We start from the raw sequence: 27,232 nt of genomic DNA, 5'->3' as shown, positions 1-27,232 counted from the left end.
TGTGAGCTTTAGCTGAGTCATACATCATGGATATATATTCCGCTCCACAGATCCTCTTCTGGTTTCCATCATGATTTTTCCATTAAACACCTGCCTAGCTGTGAGGGAAACAGGAGTGGAAAATGGGCAGGATTGCAGTAAATTGAAGGAGAACTGCAGAGAAGGCAGGAAAGTGAATGACCTGTCTTTAGCAGGTGACGTTTTAACCCCCACAGTTGTAATTTTGTTTTTTCCCTGCAAAAACAGGAACACCAATAATATACAGTATAATATCAATAATAAATGATGTATTGTTACGTTGGTGTTTGCTAAATTATTATTATTAATTATTATTGTTATTATAAGGGAAGGATGGAACATAAGATTGACAGGCGGCAGCAGTAATGCTGTCGATGTATCGGTCTGTTGTGGTAATGAAGGAGCTGACCCGAAAGGCAAATTAATTGGTTGGTGTAATACAATATTTTAAGCAGTTTTTGTTTACAAATTTAACTTATTTCTACCAAAAGTTCTGTTTACCCAATTATAAAATCTTAAGCTCATTTTAATTGAAAATGTTTAGTTATTTAACATTAAAATACCAAGTCACTTATCAGTTAACTTACAATTAGCTACACATTACAAATGGTGGAAGAAACAACAGATAACAGTGTTAAAGTACTTCTTTATTTGACAAATGCGTCTTAAAACATTTTGTAAAACATGTTTAGTTGTTCAAAAAATAGCAAAAATGTTCAAAAATGTACTGCCTTAATAGAAACAATCTCATCTTTCGGATGTGTTGTTTAACCGAGGTCCTGACTCTCTGTGGTCATTAAAAATCCCATGGCACTTCTCGTGAAAGAGCAGGGGTGTAACCCCGGTGTCCTGACCAAAGTCCCTCTCGGCCCATACGATCATGGCTTCCCAATCATCCCCTTCCACCGAATTGGCTCTATCAATGTCTCTCTACTCCACCTATAGCTGGTGTGTGGTGAGCACCCTGGCGCCGTTGTCCTGTGGCTGTCGTCGCATCATCCAAGTAGATGCTGCACACTGGTGGTGGTGTGGAGAGACCCCCCTCATGATTGTGAAGCGCTTTGGGTGTATGGCCATACACAATAAATGCGCTTTATAAATACACATTACAATTGTTCAAAAACAATTCAAGAGTATTCTTTAAAGTAGCGTTCAAAACTGTGCTTGTCAAACATTCAATGGGCACCAAAAAAAAAAAATCTAAAAAGATAACATAATAACATGATATACATTACTGGGTGTCAAGAAACCTCAAATCATTGCTAACTCTACAAAAAAAAAATGTTAGTTGTTTTTCATTATTAAATAAAGTAAGCAGTGAAATCAACATTTTATGCAGTAATTGTAGTTTAAAATTAAGCAATGTCCAAAACTAAACTTTTTAAGTGAAATCTGTTTATTTTAATGAGCCATATTTATTGTGGCCAGACATCATTTTTTTTACAGTATACTCTTACCTATGGTCATGAGCATGATCTCGGATTCAAGCGGCCAAGACGAGTTTCCTTCACAGGGTGGGCAGGGTGCACTTATAGATAGGTTGAGGAGCTCTGTCACCCGGGAGGAGCTCGGATTAGAGCCACTGCTCCTCTACGTCGAGAGAAGTCAGCTGAGGTGGCTCTGGCATCTGTTTCGCATGCCTCCTGGAAACACACCTAGGGAGGTGTTTCAGGCATGTACCATTGGGAGGATGTCTCGGGGAAGACATAGGACACGCTGGAGGGACTTTGTCTCTCAGCTGGCCTGGGAATGCCTCAGGATCCCCCAGGAGGAGCTGGAGGAAGTGTCTGGGGAGAGGAAAGTCTAGGGTTCTCTCCTAAGACTGCTGCCTCCGCGACCCGGCCCTGGAAAAGTGGATGAAAATGAGATGAGATGAGATGAGATAATAATATTATTATTTTATATCATTATTAACTGATAATGATAATTTACTAATAATAATTATTATTTATTTTCTGGGCAATAATGAAGGACATATTTGGAGAAATATTCCTCCTCCTTTTTCCTCTTTATACATTTTTTTTTACTTCAGTTAATACATTTAAAACCTGTCATTTGTGTATATTATGTGGTTTCTACATTTAATATGGGCACAATATTTATGTGACCTTACATGACCAGAACTATCTGCCCCCTGGATGATGAACCCAAATGAACTGGCTTGCCTTAGAGGGACTCTTGGTCCACTGACATTAAGTTAATTCTTTTGACAGATACAGATAGTTGCATAATAATAATAGTAATAATAACAAACTTTATAATAATAATTGTTAATATTATTATTGTTATTATTATTATTATTATTATTATTATTATTATTATTATTATTTTAGTATCAATATTATCATTATTATTAATATTATTAACCATTTGAATATATTATTTGGAATTCAATAATAATAATTTTTATATTATTAATATTATACATTTATTTTAAATGGTTAATTATTAATTAAAATGTGTTTCTATATAAAAAGTATTAAAACAAACTTATTTCTATGTGAATAGTTTAAAATATTATCATTAGTCATTTATTACTTTATTTAAATTATTAATAATAGTTTTGATTTTATTAATGGTAATAGTAATGGAAGTAGAACATTACCAAATTTATTTTTTATTTGTAGATATATAATTTTCTGACGCAGCTGTTATGTTCCCTACAATGTAAGGGTTAACAAATTGTGCTTGTTATTCTAATGTTGATCGGAGCACCTGGAGGAAACCCACGCGAACGCAGGGAGAACATGCAAACTCCACACAGAAACGAAAACTGAGCCGGGGCTTTACCCAGCGACCTTCTTGCTGTGATGCGTCAGCACTACCTACTGCGCCACTGCTTCGCCCCTATTATTATTATTATTATTATTATTATTATTATTATTATTATTATTATTATTATTATTATTATTATAAAACAGATTTATGGGATAACCTTGTTTTATTCTTCCCTCTGAGCTTCACTTTAGTTCTCTTTTCAGTGACATTCCTATTACTTCATTCATAGGCTACTTGAAACATTCATGATCTTTATTTTTCGGATATAATATCCATCAGCAAAGGCACAGGCGGGTAACATGTTGCGGTACAGCGACGCAGCTGGCAGGATCCCCATCACTGCAGATCTCCATATCCCCAAGCTGTGCAAACTCTATAGGGCAAAGAGGGAGAGAGAGAGAGAGAGAGAGACGGGCTGCAGCACTGGCTGTCCCGCGTGGAGCATGCAGGAGGATCCTCAGAGGGAGATCAGGGCTACACACATCCACAGCAGTCCGGACACTAATCAGCTTTTAGCGATGTAGTCGATGCGGCTTGAGCTCCGTCTGTCCGAGCTCGTCAAATATGAAGAAACATTCGGCCCGGGTCGCGCCGCTGTCCGCCTGTAACAGTCCGGTGCTCACGCTGACCAAAGTGAGAGGTATGTGCGCAAAGGGGCTCTGTTCGACTCACGATTCACGGTTTAACCTCATTCTGATCAGTATAAACATCTCTGTTGCTTTGTAATAGTGTTTGTAGTTTGAATCGAACTATATGCTGCATGCGCAAAAAGACTATTAATACGGAGGAGGACTGAATGTCTCCTTTACGCATCACCAGTGCAGATGTTTGGTTTTTTTGTGCGCTTTGTGGTTGGAATATCAATGTAAGCAGAGGTTTAAAAATACACCGGATCTTAAGAAATCGGCATGCATGGTTTTTTTAGATCCCAATGGAATGCACATAGAAACGGTGTCATTTTTTGGAGGTGAAATATATTGTTACAGAAATTCCTTTTTATTTATTTTATTTTTTTTTTTTTTTTGGTTGGGGGGGGGGGGTTTATTTTTATGATTGGGATATAAATATAAGCAGAGGTTAGCATGTATATACTTGAGGAAGAAAACATGTCAGATACATCCTAAAGGAATGTACATGGAATTGTCATTGTTTGATTTCTTGGAACTCTGATGTTGATTGCTTCCAAATTTTGGCTGAAATCCTTTTAGAATCTTCTTTTGATGTCATTTGCTCTTAGTCTTTCCGACGTTTCAGATGATGATGTAAAAAGTCCATCTGCTTATTATTGCAGACAGAAACTTCCCGTTAAGCTGTCGACTCCCTCCTATTGGCTGAGGCAGTGTTCTGCATTGTACTTGCTGTTTTTAATCTGTATATATGACATTAATGAAGCAGCTTGCATCAATTGGGGGTCAATAGCAGCTGCTGTATAGTTTGGATCATCACATATTTTAACATGAATAAAATTTATATTCTAAATCATACTTGCTTACAAACTTAACAGCATTCACATAGGATTGTATTGTAATTTTTTATAAACATTATTAATATTTTATTATACAACAAAAACAACAACAACATAATAATAATAATATAAATAATAATAATAATAATTATTATTATTATTATGTTGTTGTTTTTAGTATTTTAGTACAGCCATTTTAGAATTGTTGTTGTCTTGTTAATAATAATAATAATAATTTTGTTGTTGTTGTTGTTAATATTATTATTGTTGTTGTTGTTTTTGTTGTTGTTGTTAATATTATTATTAATGTTGTTGTTAATAATAATAATATTAACAATCATAATCATAACAATAATATTTAAATGTTACATTTTTAAAAATGCATTTTTTGGAAGTATATTAGAAGTAAAATTGCATATTTTCTTTTTAAATACCTTTCAAAAATGTCTTCGCTTTTTTAGGATTTTATATATGATATATTCCCTGTATTGTCATTTTTTTACATGCAATTCTACAATATTTTTTGCAGTAGCATTAGAGTCTTTCTGCTAAAATTCCTGGCACTATAAGCAATTTATACATATTGTGTTTTAGCACTGTTACTGATCATATTTTGGGCCACAATCATGTTACCAGAAAGCAGTTTGGTACATCAAGCTGATTACATGTCCCATATTTCCCATTTACCTGATGTATGAACCCAGTACCTGCTGTTTCCCATAAGGTGTGTGTGCGCGTGTGCGTGTGTGTGTGTGTGTGTACGTGCTCAATACCATTACTTACATTAATCCTTCTGTTCCAGTCGCTTGCCTTTTCTAGATGCCTGCAAAGCATTGATTTTTTTATTATTATTTAGATTTAATCTTAGAAAGCAGAACATTCAGGTATTCTGAGTTCACATTTTCCTCAGGTTTTGGGCTCTGTATAAAACTTGTATGAGCACAGAGAGAAAAAAATCTGCAGTTTTTGTGAAGGTTGTTGTGGTACACTGTTTCATCATACTCTGATGTCTCATTTACAGTACATACGTCATATGAATAACCGTCTTCCCAGAAAAATAGGAACGATGCTGTAGAATTGGACTACAGATTGATTGAGCTCAGGTTTTATTTTGGTTTTTAGAACGATCTGTCTTTGTTATTAGTAATTTCTATTTGAGATATTCTCATTGATTCCTTTGCAGGAGCAGAATGGCCTGCTATACTCTGGAGTATGTTTATGTGTAATATAGTGAATGAGGTGTGATGTTAAACACTCATTGATCTTCGGTTTCAGCTCTGGCTCAGACCCAATGGTCCACACATAGTGTTGCGGTGGTTTAAGTCTGCCTGCAGCCAAATTCTGGCAGCTTCTATAATTACTAAAAGCTTTATGTTGGCAGTTCAGAGTCTTGTTGGGCTTTATGGGCTGCCTTTTGTGGTGAATATACAGAAAATTTTGCGAAAAGTTTTGAAGGTGAAGAGAGTCATTTTTAAGGTAGAACCCTTACAAAAAGAAGAACCATTTCAGCATTAAAATAATATATATATATATATATATATATATATATATATATATATATATATATATATATATATATATATATATTGGACATTATGGTTTTGAATAGAACTAATACTACTATGTGCAAAGTACTTTTATAGAATAAATTTTCTCAAATTTCCTCAAAAGTGTATAAGCTACTTCTTTTGTTATGATTGTGTCTCTTTGGGGTGGGGCTATTAGTTTCTTCGGCCAATAAAAACATAAAAAAAGTTCCTACACTGTAAAAAAATATTCTGCATTTTAGTTTTCTCAACATGATTGTGTGAATTGAAACAAAAATATGATAATTCAACTTAACCTAGTAAGTTTTCGCTGTCCTAACTAATAGAGTGTTTGTTGACTCAACTTAAAAACATTTGCTGAACCAGCATCCTTTAAGTTGCGTCCCATACTTCCAATCCAGCAGATAACAGAATATGTACCATTAAGCCATTTTGCCAACAGCAAGTTAAACAACAGAAGAAGTCAGACACATGGAATATTTTTCACCAGATTTTTTAAATTGTTTAATCATTACATTTGGTAAGTAATGCTTCTTCAAATTTGTGTTATAACTTGTAAAATGACCCGACTGTCAGTGTAATGTTCGCAGTATAAACCTTTCTAGAGCAGAGAGATGATTCCTGCATCAGAAACTGTTGATGAACATTGGAGCAGATTTCTGCAGTGAAAGAGTACACTTAAAAATAAAAAAGAGTATAAAAATACATTGAAATAAAGATGTTGAGATCAGATTTGATAATAATTTTTCAAGTTCTGGTATCCAACCCTGTGTTTTTTTTTTTAGAGTTGTGAATTTTTGAGTTTTACAGTTATTTTTTTCTTCTCTTGAGATTAAGTTTACTTTACAATTACTTTGTAAACATTACTACTTCATTAGAAAAAATACTTTGTTAAGACAATTATATTGCAAGTACATTATGTGTAACTGCAAAATTGGGAGTAAATACCTTTTAAGAAAATGCATTTCATTTTCTTTTCCTTTTCTACTTAAGAAAATCTGCTAGATTAAGTTCAGTAAACTTGTAAAAATAAGTTAATGTATTTAAACTAAACTTGGCAAGTTCTGCTAAATTGATAATGTAAGTTAACCTATTAAAACTAAACTTTGTAAGTCCAGTTAACTTGAAATAAGTAGTTGGATCAATTTAACTCTGTCAACTAAACATTTTAAGTGGAGAAAACTTAACTTGGAGAATTACATCAGTATAACTTACCTCGGTCAATGCAACAAGATGACTTAACTAAGTTAAGTTAAGTGAACAGATCATTTTTTACACTGTACGCTGACTTGATTTCAGTATTGTGATGTATTTCCAGCTGAATCTGGATCTTTGAATGGAGGTCAGAATGCCATTTTTTTCTTCTCCTCTTCACTATCTAGCATCTGAGAGGATACATTCAGAGTTTTCTGCACCATCCATCAAAATGACTTCATTAGAAAAGAAGGCTAATTTAAAAAGAGAGCACATTTTTTAATAATCAAGGCAAATAATTTTTACTCGCACAGATTAATTCATCTAAAATGATCCCTTTAAGATTTGTACACATCAAGAACTAGCTTCTACATATTTGTTGTTAATTTTGTTTAATTGTATCAGTTATGATTTTGATTCACATCAAAACTGCTAGCAGCTGGTGGAAAGTCCCTGTCCTCTAGGTGATCCATTGAATCCTTCATTCAGATGGTTAATGCAAAATGACTCACTCATTTTGAATTAAAGCAAGTTGATTGTCTTGAACAATCATTGAATCATTGGCTTACTTGATTCATTTAAAAAAAGATTCATTCAGGATAGAATCAACACAGTATTGCTCTCTTAATTAACTATTTTCCATTGACAAAACAGATAAAAGTACTGACAATGGCTGCTTTCGAAATTGCATGCTTTATACTACCCACATTCATACTATATAGAATATATTTTGTAACAGTCGTGTAGTAAATTAAATTTCAAATGTAGTACATACTTTAAGCACTGTATTCCTCCATGACCACCAAAGCATCAGCTCGGAATATGCCTGGTCCAGGATTATGGATACCTTGGGATCATCTCCTCACAGGTCCTGGATCACATCAATGGTGCTGCATAGTCTTTAGAGACCTCGGAATTAGTATCCTCAGTAATAAAGAAAATAATCAGTGTAGCTGCTGTTCATTATGTATTTAAACGAGATGCAAAAATGCAGTGTCATTAATTAAAACAGCTGTTATCTAAACAAACATGTAAGGCATATAAGTGTTTCTAACACAATGTTTGGTGCATTAACACAGGAGGAATGTGTCCTACAGGTTGTTGTCCAGCCGGTTCACCTGCGTGGAGCACACTCATGCATCATACCATTATGCGATCCATTGAGTGTATGCTTTACTAAAAAGATAGATCTTTAATCTAGTTTTAAACTTGTTTTTTTTTTTTTTGTATTTGATTGCATATGAGAAAGTATGGATGTTTTCTAGTACTGGGTTGCAGCTGGAAGGGCATCCACTGTGTAAAACATATGCTGGATAAGTTGGCGGTTCATTCCACTGTGGCGACCCCTGGTTAATAAAGGGACTAAACCCAAGGAAAATGAATGAATGTTGATTCAGATCATTTAAAATAAATATTTTGAACAAGCACAAACATCTTTTGAGTGTTTACAAACATAAAAAACATCATAGAATTATTTTTAGCTTTTATAACTTTAATAATGTGGTGATTCTAAAATCTGTACACTAACAGGCTCCATCATGCACTGAATGCTTTTAGACTCGCAAGACAAGTTTTTGATTTGTTTCATGTTTGCAAATTAAGTGACATCCACGATAATCTAAGCTCACACATCATTAAAACAACAATTATCAGTGTCACACGTCCCTAACAGGATGCACACATTGCAAAGTTTGGACAACATTTTAGATTCATTTAGTTTTATTATCAGACTTTTCATCCTCCCAATTGGATGTACACTGAAGTACACGGTAAAAACTGCAGAAAAAGACGAAGAAAAAAACATATGATTAGACAAACAGCCTGTGCCAGTTCTTTAAAAGGATTCAGTGTTTTCGCTTCTTAATTTAAATTTGTCATTTAAGTGAAAATATCTAGGGCCTATTTATGTTATTCTTTTTTATTTAGTTTATTCTGTTTTTATGCTGATGGAAACACTGCAGGTGCATAAACATGTTCTGTATGCTGTTGTTCGCATGTAAAAATAAATCAGCATTTTACATGCAATGTTAATGTGTGGCGAAGCAGTGGCGGAGTAGGTAGTGCTGTTGCCTCACAGCAAGAAAGTTGCTGGGTCGCTGGTTCGAACCTCGGCTCAGATAGGGTTTCTGTGTGCAGTTTGCATGTTCTCCCTGCGTTCGTGTGGGTTTCCTCCGGGTGCTCCGGTTTCCCCCACAGTCCAAAGACATGCAGTACAGGTGAATTGGGTAGGCTAAATTGTCCGTAGTGTGTGTATGTGTGTGTGGATGTTTCCCAGAGATGGGTTGCGGCTGGAAGGGCATCCGCTGCGTAAAAACGTGCTGGATAAGTTGGCGGTTCATTCCGCTGTGACGACCCTGGATTAATAAAGAGACTAAGCCGACAAGAAAATGAATGAATGAATGAATGTTGATGTGTCAGACTCAAAATAAACACATCAATTATTATTTTTTAAATTAAATAATGATTTAATATTAATCTGACCAGTTAATTGTTAATATTCAGTTAACGAGCGGCAGTTGTCAATTGGCAAAATGAGCATCCCTAGTTTTTGCTAATTTAATTGGATTGAACATAAAACAATTAAGGTGTGCCAAAACATCCTCAAGAATTGTGTTGGTTCAGCTCATTTTAAATATGTAGTTTAAACAAGCAGCAAAATGATTTTATTGAGTGTACTCCAAACTGTTGGTTCAAATTTGCACTGAAATGTATCTCTTACTTGTTACATATAGCCTATGCTACTGTATACAGAGCTACAGTGTTTAGTTATTAGTCTACTTCTGAGTACTGAGCTTTATTTCAGCTCAGAAATTAAGCCAAAGGAGTCTGTAAAGCCGAACTATTCCTCCGTCAGGAGGTAAATCTTATGCAGGATGGCAGAAGTGAGAGGCTGTAATAAACCTGCAGTGAGTCATTACACTGATGTGACTCACGCGCCTTCATTGCCAAACTCTTTCTCTTCACATCTTGGCTTTTCTATTTAGGAAAAAAAACCTCTGCGTCCCTGTTTAGATGCCAATAGACCATTTTAAGTTTTTTTTTTTTTTTGAGAGAGAGAGAGACGTGCCTAATTCTTTAATCGAATGTATTTCAGATCCGTCAGTCATCATGCCGCAAAACATCTATGTTGCTGTGGGTGTTTTCTATCTGACATCAATCAGTTTGATTCAGAGCTTCAGTCTAAGAGTAATGTTTTGCATGTTGCTTGTTGATAAGTTTGTATTTGGATGTACATAATCCTGAATAAGGGGTGTGTTGCATGAGTGCTCCTTTTTGCATTTCGTTTAGTGCACTACTGAGGATTAGAGATCTCATCACACTTTTATTTTCTAGTACAGATAATATATTCATATTATAATATGTATTCTTGTCTTGTTCATTAATTCATATCTTTTTGGCTTAGTCCCTTTATTAATCAGGGGTCACCACAGCGGAATGAACCGTCAGCTTATCCAGCATATGTTTTTCACAACGGATGCCCTTTCAGCTGCAACCCATCACTGGAAAACATCCATACATTCTCATTCACACACGTACACTATGGACAGTTTTAGCTTATTCAATTCACCTTTACCGCATGTCTTTAGACTTGTAGGGGAAACCGGAGGATCTGGAGGAATCCCATGCGAACACAAGGAAAACATGCAAACTCCACACAGAAATGCCAACTGATCTCTTCTTAATGTACTCTTCAATGCACAACATAAACATTTTTTTATTTCTTTTTGCAAAGAAACTGCTCATAAACATCCTGCTGCTGCCATATAGACTGGAGTATTATTAAATATCTGTGTCTCGTATACTGTATTGAGCCATTTTGACATCTCTTCATGAACTGTACACTGTATCTGCAGATCATCTATTGGCAACAGTCTATGAAGTATTGCAGGAATCACCACTGTAGAACTTGTATGTTGTTTGTCTTATTTTCTTGGCATCTACATCAGCAATTCACCTAAAACTACTATCATTTGTACAGTAAACTCATTCTCCTAAGATGTTTTCAGTTCTTCTTTAACTGGAAGAGTCTGTTTACCCTCTTAGTGAACACTAGTACACAGTCTTTAGGTGTTTTATATTTCTAAAGTTCCTTTGCATTTCTCCCTGCAGCACTGAGACTGAGACTGGTCATGTGCTGAAGGCTCCACATCCTATAAGGACTGATATTTTATTCAAACTCATTTTTTAAGCAAAGATGCTAATGCCAAATTGTACACTACACTGTCATTACATATTACTGGTCTTAGCACTGTGCAGTTGACTATTTTCAATGATTGTAGACTTGTTCCCAAATCTACCCATGCCATTTGTCAGTTATTTTCTTTGGGTCCTATCATACACTTGGCGCAATAAGGCGCAAGACGTGTTTGCCGCAATGTGTTGCTATTTTCAGACCAGCGCAACCTTAATTTTCACATTTTGTGGTACGTTGTTTAAATAGTAAATCCATTTGCACCACCAGGCCCGGATTGGCTAATCGGGAGGAGCGGGAGAATTCTCCCGATGGGCCGGTCCATTTTTTGGCCGCGAGGGCCGGTGTCCCTAGCTCCAGAATCTGTTGCTCTCAGCAGTCACACTTTTTAAATTATTTATTTATTTACTGGACACAGTCTTCTTATTCATTATTTTACCGCAGCTCTGCTCTTTTTATCTAATGTTGTCTTCTCGCAGCCTTGTGGGCCAGATGCAGCCTGCAGGTTAATGACGATATAACTCAGATAAGTCACCTCTCACTGTACAGCCGTTGTGGTACAGTGGTTAGCACGTCAGCTTATGACGCCACTGACCCGGGTTTGATCCTCGTCTGAGCAATTTTTTTTTTATTGTTAAGATATAAAATACTGTTAGGGTTGTTGAACATTTGAAGTACTAAAGCAGCTGTTTTCTCAAAAAAAGACGTGATAGTGTAATTAGAAACTTAATTGGAAATGACCTCATTTTAATATAGTCAGTCGTGAACTGAGGTTGGCCGGTCTGAGGCTTGAAACTCCAGGGCTGAAAAGGAGTCCAACTCCGGCCCTGTGCACCACTGTGTAGACTCAAGGGTGTGCTGGTCTATAAAGGAGGTGTGTTAAGGTGCATTGTTGGAGCGTTGCTATTTTGAGGAACTGAAATCGACTGCGCAATTGACCAGCTGAAAGCAGGTCTAAAGTCAAGCGCAGAGTGCCTGAGTTGTGCGACTTAAACATTGCTTAATACACACAGGATGTACAGCAACACACAAATGCTTTTACAAATGAAAAAGAATTAAAGGATTAATTCTTAACGTGATTATTGTATGTTCAATCCCCTTAAATTTGTAAAAACTAATACGTTTACGTAATTCCTTCATGTTATCCCAACACAAATGGCTTGTTTGGAACCTAGCATTGTTTACAGTGTACGCTATCCCCTTAAGATATGTATGTATGGTCTGTAGAGACCATCTATTACTGCTATTTTTTCCATTTTGTTTTTCAATAAAAATGCAAAATACCTTATTTTCCTCACACAAGGAGTCTTTTATTTGCTTCATTGTTTATTTCGCCCAGTTCCACCAATAAACTCTCATGAAGGACTGCTTATTTACAAGAATTGACAAAGACTTAATAAATCCAGCAAGGCTGAGATGCTGTCTCGGACGTTATCGATGAGCCTCAGCACAGTGTTTACAGGCTGAGCTGGATTAGTATTGTATATTTAAGTGGAAGTCTGCAAGCTGCGAGCTGACTGTCAGATTGACACAGGCAGGACATTAGCGTGAAGAGCTGTGTTTGGGGAAACACCTGCAGCGCTGCCTCATCAAATACATTCATTGAGGACTTTTTGCTCAATCTATTACGTATTGATCTAGAGCAGCAGCGCTGGCGGGACTCCAGTCTGTTAAACTGCAGTCCTTCTTCTGCAGCATCTGAAGAGAATTGGTTTGGATTGACTTAAAAAGAAAGATGGTTTAAACATAGATGGCTTTTTCATGTCCTCAAAGATTGAAGTAGGTCTGGGCTGATAAACAATACTACATTGAATCGCAATAAAATTTCTGTCAATAACAATGATAAGCTCTGGATTTTTTTACTCTATATTGATCTAAGAGCAGCGACACAGTGGCTCAGTGGTTAGCACTGTCGCTTCAAAGCAAGGTCACTGGTTTATGTCTCTGCTTTTTGTGTGGAGTTTGCATGTTCTCCCTGTGTTTCCTTCGGGTGCTCCGGTTTCCCCCACAGTCCAAACAGTCCAAACACTTGCACTATAGGTGAATTGGATGTGCTAAATTGGCCATATTGTATGTGTGGATGTGGGACGGTTGCGGCTGGAAGGATGTCCACTGCATTAAACATATGCTGGAATAGTTGGCAGTTTATTCCACTGTGGCAACCACTGATGAATGAAGGGACTAACCTGAAGGAAAATTAATGAATGATTGATCTAAGAGCCAATCACACAGAAGAACTGTGCAAAAATGGGAATCTAGAAATGTGTAAATATTTGCGATGCACTGAATTTTTCGCCGACAAATATTATCGCACACTGAAAATAGGTTATGTTATTTTTTTTGCCACTCACCCCTAAATTAAACTAAAAATAAGCAAATAAACCAAAAAGTGAGTGAGTCTGAATATATGAGCCAGAGGGACACTGATTAAAGCATTTTGTTTAAGAACGAGTTGCTGAAACAATTATTATTTATATTAAATTTATATTATTTTTTTACTAAAAATAATCTTTTATTTAGAATTAAACGTTTCTCCATAGAAGCCAAAAAAGAACCATTATTTTTAAGAGTGTAACTACAAATGTACATCTCCCAATCAAATCATATGTTCTATCATATGTCAGAACTGTCAGACATAAACTTTGAATTTTGTAAAAAAACAAGACAGCAACAAAAAAACGATATATATATATATATATATATATATATATATATATATATATATATATATATATATATATATATATATATATATATATATATATACAGCAGTTCTGTCTGCTTCTTGAATCTGAATACTGATTCAAAAAGAAAATACAAAAGAAAATGAATGAATGAATGAATTAGGTAAAAATATCTTAGAACTTGCACGCATCAGTTAAAGCAATACAAATAGCTGTTATAAATTCATTATAAACCATGCCTTCAAGAGGCTTTTATATATAAAGCAAGGCTTCACAAAATGAAACAAAGCAAATAAAAACTTTTTTTACATAGACACAATAATCAACTAACTCAATCAATCAAATAATTGGCAATAAATCATGAAATGGTTGACATTTAAGTCACACACTGCATGATATTGAGTGAATGAACTGTTGAGTCATTAATTGTTTTTTCAAATGATATAATGGGTTATGGCAATTTATTGGTGTAATGATGTAACCTACACATATAAAACAGTAAATGAGTCTTTTTTTGTTGTTGTTATTATTAAGCAGGGAAGGTTTGTTGAATCAAAATCCTTATTACTTCCTATATAAACATATCTGATACTCTGTACTACTGTACACAGTCATAAACATTCACACACACACAAACACACTCACAGTGGGTGACTGGCAGAGATGTGCTTTTCTCTGTCATGTCCGTGAGCCTTGACCAGGTCAAAACTGAGTCTGACATCCAGACATCTGTTCCACTAGCTGGACACTGCTGGGTTTACTGACACACATGCACGCACACACACAAACACAAACTGGTTTCTTATAGACATATAATATATATATAGACATAATGATGTTTCTACTACACAAATGGTCTATTCTATCCACCTACCCCTGAACCCGTCCCTCACAGGAAACAATTTGCATTTTTACATTGTCAAATTACTTCATTCTATGTGATTTACATTTATATTTTACCAATGAAGACCTCAATTTTATCCCGATGAGTCTGTGTGCATTTAGGTTTAAGGTTAGGCGGGGTTATAAAAACAAGTACACACACATTCACTCACTCACTTGCTTATTCATTCATTCACACTTGTACAACTACCTTTATGGGGACATCCTATAGATGATGATCATACTGTTTTAACTTTATATTTTGTTTTCCTTATTCTGAAATTCAATCCTCACAGGAAACAAACGGCATTTTTACATCTTCTGAACACTTCATTCTCTGTGATTAGCTCTTACATTTCTCTCACAGGGACCAAAAATGTCCCCACTAGGTCAACATTTACTGCATTTACTATACTTGGTCGGAAATCTGCAAAACACACTCACACACATTTATACATACATTGCACACATACATTTCATGATTTATGTGAGGATTTGGACAGTATACTTTCCAAAAGTCTGGATGATTTGTGAGGGATTTTCCCCATTGGGACCAAAAGAATGTCCCCACAAGTTCAACAATTACTGGTATTGCTATACTTGTGGGGACATTTGATGAATACCAGGCACATACATACACACAGACTTGAGACACACACACACACACGTCTTATCAGAACTTAAGTATAGTTGACTTATACGGCAACGTGGTGGTGCAGTGGGTAGCGATGTTGCCTCACAGCAAGAAGGTCGCTGATTCGAGCCTTGGCTGGGTCAGTTGGTATTTCTGTGTTGAGTTTGCATGTTCTTCCTGTGTTTGCGTGGGTTTCCTCCAGGTGCTGCGGTTTCCCCCACAGTTCAAAGACATGTGCTATAGGTAAATTGGGTAGGCTAAATTGTCCATAGTGTATGTGTGTGAATGGGAGTGTATAAGTGTTTCCCAGTGATGGGTTGCAGCTGGAAGGGCATCCACTATGTAAAACATATGCTGGATAAGTTTGCAATTCATTCCGCTGTGGTGACCCCTGATTAATAAAGGGACTAAACTAAAAAAAAAAGATTGAATGAATGGATGTTGACTTCATAATAGCACTGCATGCATCTTCAAGCTGTGTCTGTTATAATATAGTGCTGAATAATATTTTTCTTTAATTCCATATTGCAACTTTGTCTTAAACTTGAAACAGCAGCACTGCATTTCTTAAACAATACATTTGAAAACATATGGGTGGCGTCAGCATGAATGAATGCTAATTTTTAAGGCCTTTGTGGTGTTACAGTAAAGCATCTGTCACTCACTCCAGTTCTGGCTGGCTGGAGTGCAGAAACCTTCAACAGGGGAAAATAAATGCAGTTTAGCACTACTGTTTTAATGTATAATGGAAATAAGAATAAAATTGTTTGCTTTGATGAATATTTTTAGGTATGTTTACCAAGGATACATTTATTTGTAATATAGAGATATCATGAAATATTATCATATAAATAATTGTAAACAATTCAGTAATACAAATTAATATAGGCAATAATTTTCAAAAATGATTGTATTTAAAGTTATTTAAAATAGTTGGAATTGTTTTATAATTATAAATGTCCTCGCTGTCCCTTCTGCTTGACAAACATCAAATTATTGAAAAAACAATATTATCATATTAACCGAAACTATAGGTATTCTATGCTGATATTCAATGTGCATGCATTTGTAATATTCAGGAACTATTTAGTGCAAACCTGCCTTCAGTAGTGTATAAAGTTTTAGGCATTTGTTTAAGGATAAGTTCAAGAGTAAAATAAAAGTTTATTTATTTATTAGTTAACCTGATTTAACTATGTTGTGAATTCTCTGTGAATTATCACATAAATCTAACTGAATTACTGCAATTACCCACAAAAAGGGATGTCTTGGAAATGTAAACAAATATTTTCACTGACACACAACAGCAAAAGATAGGAATAACTGATAGTTTGCTGCCAAAGTAAAAACATGCTCACTATTTACTCACCCTCAAGTGGTTCCAAACTTCTTTCTTCTGTTAAACGCAAAGCAAGACATTGGAAGAAAGTTTAAAACCTGTAACCATTGACATCCATAGTAGGAAAAACCAATACTTTGCAAGTCAATGGTTACAGGTTTCCAGCATTTTTCAAACATAAGAAAATAACTCAGATTTGTAACAAGTGAGTGAATAAACAATAACAGAATTTTCATTTCTGGGTGCACTATTTCTTTAAGCGGTACATTAACTGTACACTGATTGGCTGTTGTCACATATTTCTGTGATTGGTTTCCAGATAAATCCATATTGAGTTAAATCGGTGAAACAATATCTTCAAATTCATTTTTGTTGGTGAAAATATGTCACCTAAGGGGCCGTTCACACAGAATGCATGTTCCCTCTCCATTGCGCTACTTTTCTATTGTTTTTTTTTAATAAAACATGCACTTTATGGAAATGTTTGATTGTTAAGCTTGAATCAGAAGTGCTCAGAAGTTGGGCAACAATTGAGAGCTTCTGTTTCTAGTAGAGAGTTGGCATGGCATCTGTTTTATTTACTGTTATTTAATTGCGGAAGAGGCTTTGTCTTGGGATATTATTGTATCTTCAAGTACTTATCATAACATAGTTTTTCCTATTTCTAATGGGCTAGTTATTGTCATCATTACCAAAGTCCCTTAAAGGCAAGTCATTTCACTCGGCGGCCATCTTTGAAACGCCTCTCAGGCAGTATGCTCTGGCATTCTGTTTAAATGTGGAAACATTAAATTCTCCAAAACTGCTTGCCAAGCCTACGATTAAAGTTCAAATTAGGAATCACTAATAAAATTAAACAACAACTGTCTCTTTAGTTTAATTTCTAAACCTTCAAATTAAACAATAATCTGGTCCGACCCCCTCCACTGGAGAATCCTCAGTCTATAGCGATTGATGATTGGCGGAGCTTCATTCGCTATATTGATCATTGCACTTTTTAAAACTATACAAGTGACATGTCTTGTGTATTCTATAGGCTTTGGCTGGGTCCAAAATGGCCTACATCTCAGTATCTACTACATTTCAATTTTTTTCACGGCCATAAGAAAAGTGTGTTCTATAACTGTGAGTAGTACGAATGGAACTTGGATGTCCTTATCATATGACCTACCATCAGTTACGTCGCTTCACTTCTACTCACGTGACATTATGGATGGGATAGCGTAGCGTCCATTGGATGCGCACTTCAGAATCTCGACCGGCCGAAAGTGCGATACGCACATCGATATAGCAGCATTTTTAAGGACACTATATAACAATAATTCATATTTTTACAGTACTGTGATTGTTGGGTTTAGGGTTAGGGTAGGGGTAGACGATAAAAAAATTTATTGCGTAATTTAATAGATAATATTAATAATACTCTGTGCAGCTACTGTTTTACTTTACTGTGACGGTTGGGTTTAGGGATGGGTGTGGGGTAGACGTTAATAAACTGCAGTGGTAACACTTTATAATAACTACACACTATGAACGATTTATTAATCATTTCACTATCTGCTAAGCATTAACACTACATTAATAAAAGTTAGTAAGCAGTGTTCTTGACAACCACATTTATAATGTGCTTAATGATTGTATTTTCATACTTTGTTAGTGATTTTATTTTCATGACAAAAATAAGTATTGCATTATTTATAATCTAGTTTTTTTAAGCATAGTTGGTTGTTTTTTAAGATCATTCAGAATGCATAAGTAAACCATTAATAAACTGTTCAAATAACCATTTAAAAATCTTATAATTCAGGCATATACTAAAAGTTCATTTGTATGTTAGGAAATGCTTTGTTAACTTAACTTCATTCAGTTTTGTGACCTAATCTAAAGTGAGGACTATTTATGCTTTAAAAATGCCTTAATAAAATTACTGGACAGTTTAAACATCACATCTTATTATATTGTTAAATTATTATATTGTATTTTGTATTGTCCAATTTAATGTCATGTTTTGACACTCCTGTTATTTGGCAATGTTTGAACTTTACAGTAATTTTACTTTTTAGATAAGATCACAATGATTATTGTTCATTTGATACTGATTGTCATTTATAAGGGATTTATAAAGCATATATAGTCCTCACTTTAGATTAGGTCACAAAACTGCATGAAGTTGAGTTAATAAAGCATTTATTAACATACATAGTAACCATTAAAATGTCCCTGAATAATAAGATATGTAAACATTAATTTCAATAGTTTAATATTATTTATTAATGTAGAGTTAATGCTTAACAAATAATGAATTCACTAGATGCAAATGCTTAGTAAATGATTCTACGTGTGTAGTTATTATAAAGCAGGGGTCTCAAACTCGCGGCCTGCGGGCCATTTGTGGCCCTCAGTGCAATATTTTTGTTGCCCGCGCCGATCGCTGTACACTGACAGAATCAGCGGAGCGGGGAGAGAGAGCGCTCCCCGCTCCGCTGATTCTATCCGTACACAGCGGTCACTGGCATTCCCCGCCCGCCGTGTAAACAAAGGGGCGGGGATGCCGATGACGTCACCACACACCCCGCCCCTTTGTTAGACGCTGTGACGGGCGGGAAGTGTTAGGAGGGAACTCGCGCCGGCCAGAACCAAGGTAAGCTGTTCCCGCCCCTGCCTGCCACTTAGCTACCTATCTGCAGCCTGCCACCTACCTAGCTACTACCTGCATCTTATATATATTATAGGTAGATACAGACTGGTACAGACTGATGTGACTGGAGTGGGGTGGGGGTGTTTTATTTATACATATATAAGCCTTTTTTTAGGTGAGGGCAGGCACGTGCACACATAGGGCTCAACCTGTGCAGTGCACATGGGCTTTTTAGTCTTGGATAGAAAGTGCGCTTCCAAAATGATCAAAAGTGCCCCCGCGACGCGGCACACCTTCGGTCCCGCCTTTCAGTAGGTGCGCGACAACACCACTCTTGAGTACGCTCGCGACAACACAGCTGATCAGTACGCGCGGATAACACCGCTCTTCAGTACGCGCGCATCCACTCTGCAGATTTGCAGCATATTTATTAAAAACAGTTTAATAAAAACAAGCACACATATGTAATGCGTGTGCGAACTCGCATCAAACACAGTAGTATATCGTCCAAGGGCTGGCGGCAGGTAAACACATGATGAGTATGCAGGCATGGGTCAGAGGCAGGCAAATCTCAATGTCGGTGTGCAGGCTAGAGTTCAAGGCAGGCGGCGTGGATCAGAGTTGGGAAACAGGCACAGGTACAAGGCAGGCAGGACAAGGTCGGTAATCAAAGCAAGGTAAGCAACGGGAAAGCAGGCAAGGATGAGAAACGCTCAGTAGTGTTAGCCGGGGCAGAACAAGACTTCTTGCAATGAACTGCGGTGTGTGTGCTGCTTATATGTGTGAGCGTGGGTCATCAACTGAATGAGCTGCAGGTGTGCATGCTATCAGTGTAAGTGGATGACGTAATGTTAGTGGTCCGGTGATGATGACCTCTGCTGGCCAGCGTGGGGAGTTACTGGGACCGAGTCGGTGACACGGACATACTACTCGGCTCGCATACTGTTTTTAACGTACTATAAATTTTGGAAGTATGCGATTTCGGACACACAACGTTTGTCTATAGCTTTTGTTATTACATCATGTTTATCATTTTACATCACGTTGGCCTTGTACTGCACTATGCTTTTTTAAAACCCATTCCTGAGTGCCAAGTTCGCGTTTTTTAAGCAAAAACTATAGAGTGTAAAGGATATGGACGTAGTATTCGTGACGTGACACATAGATTTCTGAAAAACACAAAAGAAGCTACCAGTAGGCGTGGCCAATCGTCAACATTTTGCTCATGCGTCATCACACCTGCCAGGGGATACTAAACAAGGGCAAAGAGGCAGAGAGGCACTACAGACGCCTGTTAGCATTTTGCTAGCAAAAGCCATTAGATGGGCTTTTCTTTGGGAGAAATGCTTAATACTTCATTACCCGCGACTCATTTGTGTTCTGATCACTTATGCTTGCTTGTGTACTATACCAATAAAGTGTTTAGTCTATTAAAAACACTGCTGTAATACATTGAGCCACTAAACATTGTTCTTATGACGTTTTTCTACAGGAGGGAATGCAAATTACTTCCAAACATTTAAAATATAGTCTATATATAGTTCTTTAGCATCTGTCACATTCTGGAGTGTATAAAGGAAAATTTAAATGATAAATGAAAAACAAATACATTTATAGATATTATACAAGTATAAAATTTCACTCACCTGGGAAATGCAGGCCACTTGAATGGTTTGTTGACACACTTAAGTGCACACAGCATGCCATAATATCGGATAATTGTAAGAAATAATTCCAAAAAGCAACTGACTGTGTAAAGCCACATAAAACAACTCAAAAATGTGATGCATATGCCGAGTTCAGCGACTAATCTGCTGGAATCAGCTGAGGTGAATTGACGGTGACCAGCGAGACCTAGCTTTCACTCAAGTGGCCACGCCCTTAATTATGCAGACTTAATATAACCTAATATAATAAAAACGGATGAGTTATAAAAAAATTCAACCCCCTCACAGTTGTCATGAAGGGTATTATTAGCTGTACCAGCTAATATTTGTACCAGGCTGTAAACACCTTTTTTTCTGCTGTAAAGTTGGCCATTTTAATAGTGGGCTCAATAGAACTTTGCTCTTTTATGGAGCCAGGACTAGCGGAATTTCGATGCATTGCAGTTTCAATTCCGTTTTTGCTTCACGAGGGAGAGCAGGAGGTTGACACTTGGCAAAAACGCATTCGGTGTGAATGAACCATAAGACTTTATATCGACCAGTATAAATGGAAACTGTGATTATGGCAACATGTCTTTTAACATGAAATATTCCTTCAAGGACGTGTGAGCCATCAGAGTAAATCCAGCATTCCCAGAATCCCGCAGAGCTGCAGATCTGCCCGCCGTCACACAGATGGCACACGCTTGTATTTCATCTCCAACTGTTTGAAGTCCTGCACTGATGTCGCAGACGCGCTCGCCACCATTACAAAACAACACGGAGCTGCTCTGCGTCTGAGCTCTTTCATGCTGCTGGCGCTCAGTGCAGCGTTGGCACTGTGAGAGCTTCCATTATCAGATCTGCACTGCAGAGCAAACTGTGGAGAGCTCGCTGATTCACTCCAAAAACAAAGAAATACAGTTGAAGCCAGAATTATTAGCCCTTCTGAATTATTGGGCCCCCTGTATATACATTTCCCCAATTTCAGATTTTTTCAACACATTTCTAAACATAATAGTTTAATAACTCATTTCTATTAACGGATTTATTTTATCTTTGCCATGATGACTTTACATAATATTTGACTAGATATTTTTAAGACACTAGTATTGAACATATTGTTGGATAATAACTGCCCCATATCTATCAGCTGAAAACCACTGATAACACGCATTCAATCAAGTTATAACATTCTAATCGGCTGTAGTTTTAGCAGTTTTTATTTCAGATTAAGTTTTTAAATATTCCTTTTATTTCTTTTTCACTTTAATTTTAGTTCAGGTTTTTTCGTTCTATTGTTGAGTGTTTTTTTAATGTCTGTATAGTTTGATTTTGATTTTAGTTTGATTTTAGTTTGAGTTATTTAGTATATTTCTCCATTTTTCTTGTGAAATGTAATGCTTTTTTATGAATTTACTCAATTAAATTTTTTCATGTGTCTGTGTAGTTTTATTCAATTCAGTGTATGATTTTCTTTTACTTTATATTCTTGTTTTATTTTATGTTGTTTCTAAATATTCCAGTTTCATTTTAGTTTTAGGTAAAATTTAAGAAATTATGGTATTTTTGTGGTCCTTATATTTATTTTTAGATGTATATAGTTTTAGCAGTTTTTATTTCAGATTAATTTTTTTAATTTTCCTTTTTTACTTTAAATTTAGTTCAGGTTTTAGTTTTAGTCATATTTTTGAGATTTTTTAAAATGTCTGTATAATTTGATTTAATTTTAGTTGTACTTTTTTAGTATATTTTTCCATTTTTCTTTTAAAATGTAATGTTTTTATGATTTAATCCTAGTTTTTTATGTGTCTGTGTAGTTTTATTCAATTCAGTATATGATTTAATTAATTTATTTTGTTTTGTTTTTATTTTTTCTTTATTTTATCTGTGAATATCCCAGTTTTGTAAAGTTTCATTTTAATTTTAGGTTAAGTTTCAGAAATTATGTTTTTGTGTAATTGTAGTTGATTTTTGAAATGCCCACAGTTTATAGTTTTTAACAGTTTTTCTTACAGTTTATTCTATTCTTATTGTTGTTATTTAAAAAAATGATGTACTTGTAGTTCATTTTAGTTTTAGTTATTTGATATATATTTAGCATTTTTGCAAAATTGTAAATACATTTTCAATGTTTTCTATTAATTAAAATGTATGTTTTTAGTTTTATTTTTGGTTTTTAGTTTTACTTTGTTAATATACTGTAGTTTTGTATTGTCCTTAAAATTTTTACTATTTTGTATCCCTGTTTTATTTTTTACTCAAAATAGACTTTTTGCCTTCTTGCTGAACAAATAAGTTAATATTATTTATGTGAGTTTGTTTTGTTTGTTTGTTTATATTCTTGATTAAACAGGAAAAAAGATAGTAACTGACGGCTGCAGTATATCAATCCAGCGTCTTCATCATGACTCACCATTATGGGCTAAAGCAAATGCAAATGCATGATATTACACCAGCACTTACCAAATCGCATTCACTGGGTCACGCAGAGGTCCCGACGCAATTCTGTCATGTTTTGAGGCTGAAATTTCATGGCGTTTTGTGTCTGTGAGCTCTGACCTCTGCATTTCATGTGCTTCTCCTGATTCGTCTCTACATTTTCTGATGCTTTTTGATGAGAAAGACTGCTTCAGTACTGAGCCTCTGGCACCGTCATACTTTAATCTTCCCTGTCAAGAAGAAGAGCTGATTTCTTTAAAACAGACGCTTTTAGAAGTGTTCATGCAGAAGGAAGAAAAGGCCAATGCTTGCCTCAAATTGGGGTCTTGCTCGCTCTGTCTGCACACATTTTGTGGCAGTGACAACATGATTGTACTTTTTAAAGGTATGAAATATGGAGCTTTCCAACTTTTTTAATGCAAGCATGAGAATTCACTGTAAGGCAAGATACTGCCGGCAAAAACATTTTTTTTCCATGCATCTGATGTCAGTTTTGAGATTTTGGGCTTATTTTTACTGCATTTTCTTATCATTTTGAAAGTGTAAATGCTAAAATGATTGCTTCTCTGACTGAAATTAAACAAAACAAATGTCAGAGCAAATATATTTTATATACTAAACATCATAAAATAAGAAAAAAATATGTTTTTTTTATTAGGGAGATCAGGCTAATTAAATTTAATTTAATTTAATTTAATTTAATTTAATTTAATTTAATTTAATTTAATTTAATTTAATTTAATTTAATTTAATTTAATTTAATTTAATTTAATTTAATTTAATTTAATTTAATTCTGATGGAGAAAGATGTAGAAGGCCGTTCACTTCAATTTAAAGAATAGTTCACCCAAAAATGAAAATGTACTCTCCATTTGCTCACCCTCAAGTGATTCCATGTCTTTATGAGTTGTTATTTTTTAGGAAAATCAAACATTAAGAAAGTCAATGGTTACAAGTTTCCAACTGTTTTCATAATAACTGTTCAACCAACAAAAATATAGGATGTGTAAATGATGACTGACGTCATTTTGTGGTTGAGCTATCCTTCTTATTACTTCAGAAAGTCTCCATAATGACCTTTGGATTGTTTTAAATGGCTGTGAAGGTCAAAGACGTGCTCATTATCCAGTAACATCTGATTTAGACTCCATCAGTCCTGCTCAAGCTGTTTTAAAAAAATTTTTTGTGTGAGGTCAAGACTCTTCTCTTAATATTAATTACACAGAATAACCTTCAGAAACTGTATGACAGTTTTTGTTTTTTTTTCTGCTGGAGAACACTATACTGATGTGAAGTAGTGTTGACTAAATAATCTCTTAAGATGATTAAATTAAACTTATAAGGGTTTATTTACTGATTAGTTAATAATTATTATAGTTAATATATATTTTATATTGGGTATCTATATCAACAGATAAATAAACAAATAGATAAATAAAATAAATAAATAAATAATAATTTACCAAATTTCAGGATGAAGAATAAAATAAGAACAAAACTTAGAAAATTATTATTATTATTATTATTAGTAGTAGTAGTAGTAGTAGTAGTATTACTATTATTATTATTAATATTTTATTATTATTAGTATTATTATTATTATTATTATTTTAAATATATAATTATTATTTTTTAAATTTTTATTATATAGTATTATTATTATTATTTAAATTGTATTATTATTATTATTATTATTATTATTATTATTATTATTATTATATTAAGTATTCCTATAAAAACAAAAAATTAAATAAATACATGATACTAATTTGTCAGATACAGGGACGAAAAATATAATAATAGCAATACTTAGAAAATTATTATTTTAATTATTATTATTATTATTATTATTATTATTATTATTATTTCACAATTTGTATTGTTTTTTCTTCTAAATAAAATATATATAATATATATATATATTCTTTCTTCTAAAATAAAAAATATATAGTAATAATAATAATAGTAAATTATTATTGTTATTATTATAATTATTATAACAATAATAATAAATATATTTAAAATAATCACTTTGTAATTATTATATTCTTTATTATCATTAATATTATTTTATATATTTTATATTGAGTTTTCATATAAAAAACAAACAAACAATTAAATAAATAATTTAATTATTAAAAATAATAATATAAGAATAGTAATAATTACAAAATAACAATTATTATAATTATTTTTGATTATTCAATTATTAATATTGTCTATTATTATTTTATTATTATTATTATTATTATTATTATTATTATTATTATTATTATTATTATTAATGTATTTTGGCATTGCGCTTTTTCTGTATTTCCTTCCACATAATTCAACAAGGCACATTTCTTTCAGTTTTCCATTGAGTTTGTATGTTGTATGCCCTGTGTGCATTCATGAAATGTGTCATCAGAGACTCCTGTCCGCATCACACTGATTATCCTTCTCCATCGTTACCACACACACATTCACAGCTCTCAGATAATTACACACACCCAGTGCCAGTGGCGGTTCATTTTGAGGAAACAGAGATGTGTGGATATCTAAACACACGTCCACTTTCACAGAAGAACTAATCATATGATCTCATTTGTGTATGTATTTATCACATTTCTAATAGTTTTTTTGTGTATGTGTGTATGTGTATTATATGATCACTATACTGGGTGACGCGGTGGCGCAGTGGGTAGTGCTCTCGCCTCACAGCAAAAAGGTTGCTGGTTCAAGCCTCAGCTGGGTTAGTTGGCATTTCTGTGTAGAGTTTGCATGTTTTTCCCCGTGTTGTTTCCGCCACAAAGTTCAAAGACATGCTGTTAAGGTGAATTGGGTAGGCTAAATTTGCCATAGTGTATGTGTGTGAATGAGAATGTATGGGTGTTTCCCAGAGATGGGTTGCAGCTGGAAGGGCATCTGCTGCGTAAAACATGTGCTGGATAAGTTGGCGGTTCATTCTGCTGTGGCAACCCCATATTATTAAAGGGGCTAAGGCGAAAAGAAAATTTATGAATGAATAAATAAATAATCACTATACTATTTTATTCATATTCATGTAATGCGCAATGCTTTGGTAATACTTGACAAGTCATGCCAATGAAGCTCATTTGAATAAGAGAGAGAGAGAGGAAGAGAGAGAGAGCGCAGTGACAGCTTGTGTTCAAGGGCAGCGTCACACAACACTGAACCATCACACCGACAACAGTCTGAATTTCATGCCTCATTTAGGTGTTTAAGGTTGAGTCCATTGATCAGTCTGACATGTCTCCTGACCCTTTGGGCTTCATATACAGAATTCATATGCATATTCTTTCCATTAAATATTCTTTATTGTTGAAAATGTTTGGACGCCCTACACTTATCATTCTTTCAGATTTTAATGGATGTGGCAGTTGTATGGTTTGTACAGTATAAATTCATTATGTCTGTGTGGAAGTCTTCTAAAGACGAGCTGTACAACCGTGTGTGTGTTTGTACTGGTAACATGGTATATGAGGACACAGTTTTGTAGAATGGCATGGGTATGACCTAGGTTTTATGGTGATGTGGTTTATGAGGACATGCCCAATGTCTTTTATAATTCTAAAGATTTAAAAATTGTACTTATAATTACCACAGTCTTTTAACATTCAAAATTTCCCTCTGGTTTCCTATAATGGTTTGGTGTGGGAGTAGGGTTAAGGTAAGGCTATATAATTAGCATTTTTTTTTACAGTATGAAATATGTTATGCCTATGGAGAGTCATTGTAAACCACGCGTTCAAGTGTGTGTGTGCATGCGC

General features: G+C 34.7%; 1 protein-coding gene across 4 annotated transcripts in view; it reads left to right on the top strand.

Annotated features, from left to right (window-relative positions):
- slc35f3b (solute carrier family 35 member F3b) overlaps positions 1-27,232 on the top strand; it is a 162,535-nt gene that overhangs the window by 103,554 nt on the left and 31,749 nt on the right. Inside the window, exon 1 of one of the 4 annotated variants that reach the window (XM_009307522.5) lies at positions 3,174-3,436. The exons of the other annotated variants lie outside the window; for them this stretch is intronic. Coding sequence (XP_009305797.1) covers positions 3,361-3,436 — 76 coding nt within the window. The 5' untranslated portion in view covers positions 3,174-3,360. Of the gene's footprint in view, positions 1-3,173; positions 3,437-27,232 lie in introns of those variants that run through there. 4 annotated transcript variants of the gene reach the window in all.

This window comes from Danio rerio, chromosome 13 (genome assembly GCF_049306965.1).
Source record: "Danio rerio strain Tuebingen ecotype United States chromosome 13, GRCz12tu, whole genome shotgun sequence".
Lineage (NCBI taxonomy): Eukaryota > Metazoa > Chordata > Actinopteri > Cypriniformes > Danionidae > Danio > Danio rerio.
Note: the sequence above shows the minus strand (reverse complement) of the source record. Positions and strands in the feature narration are given on the sequence as shown.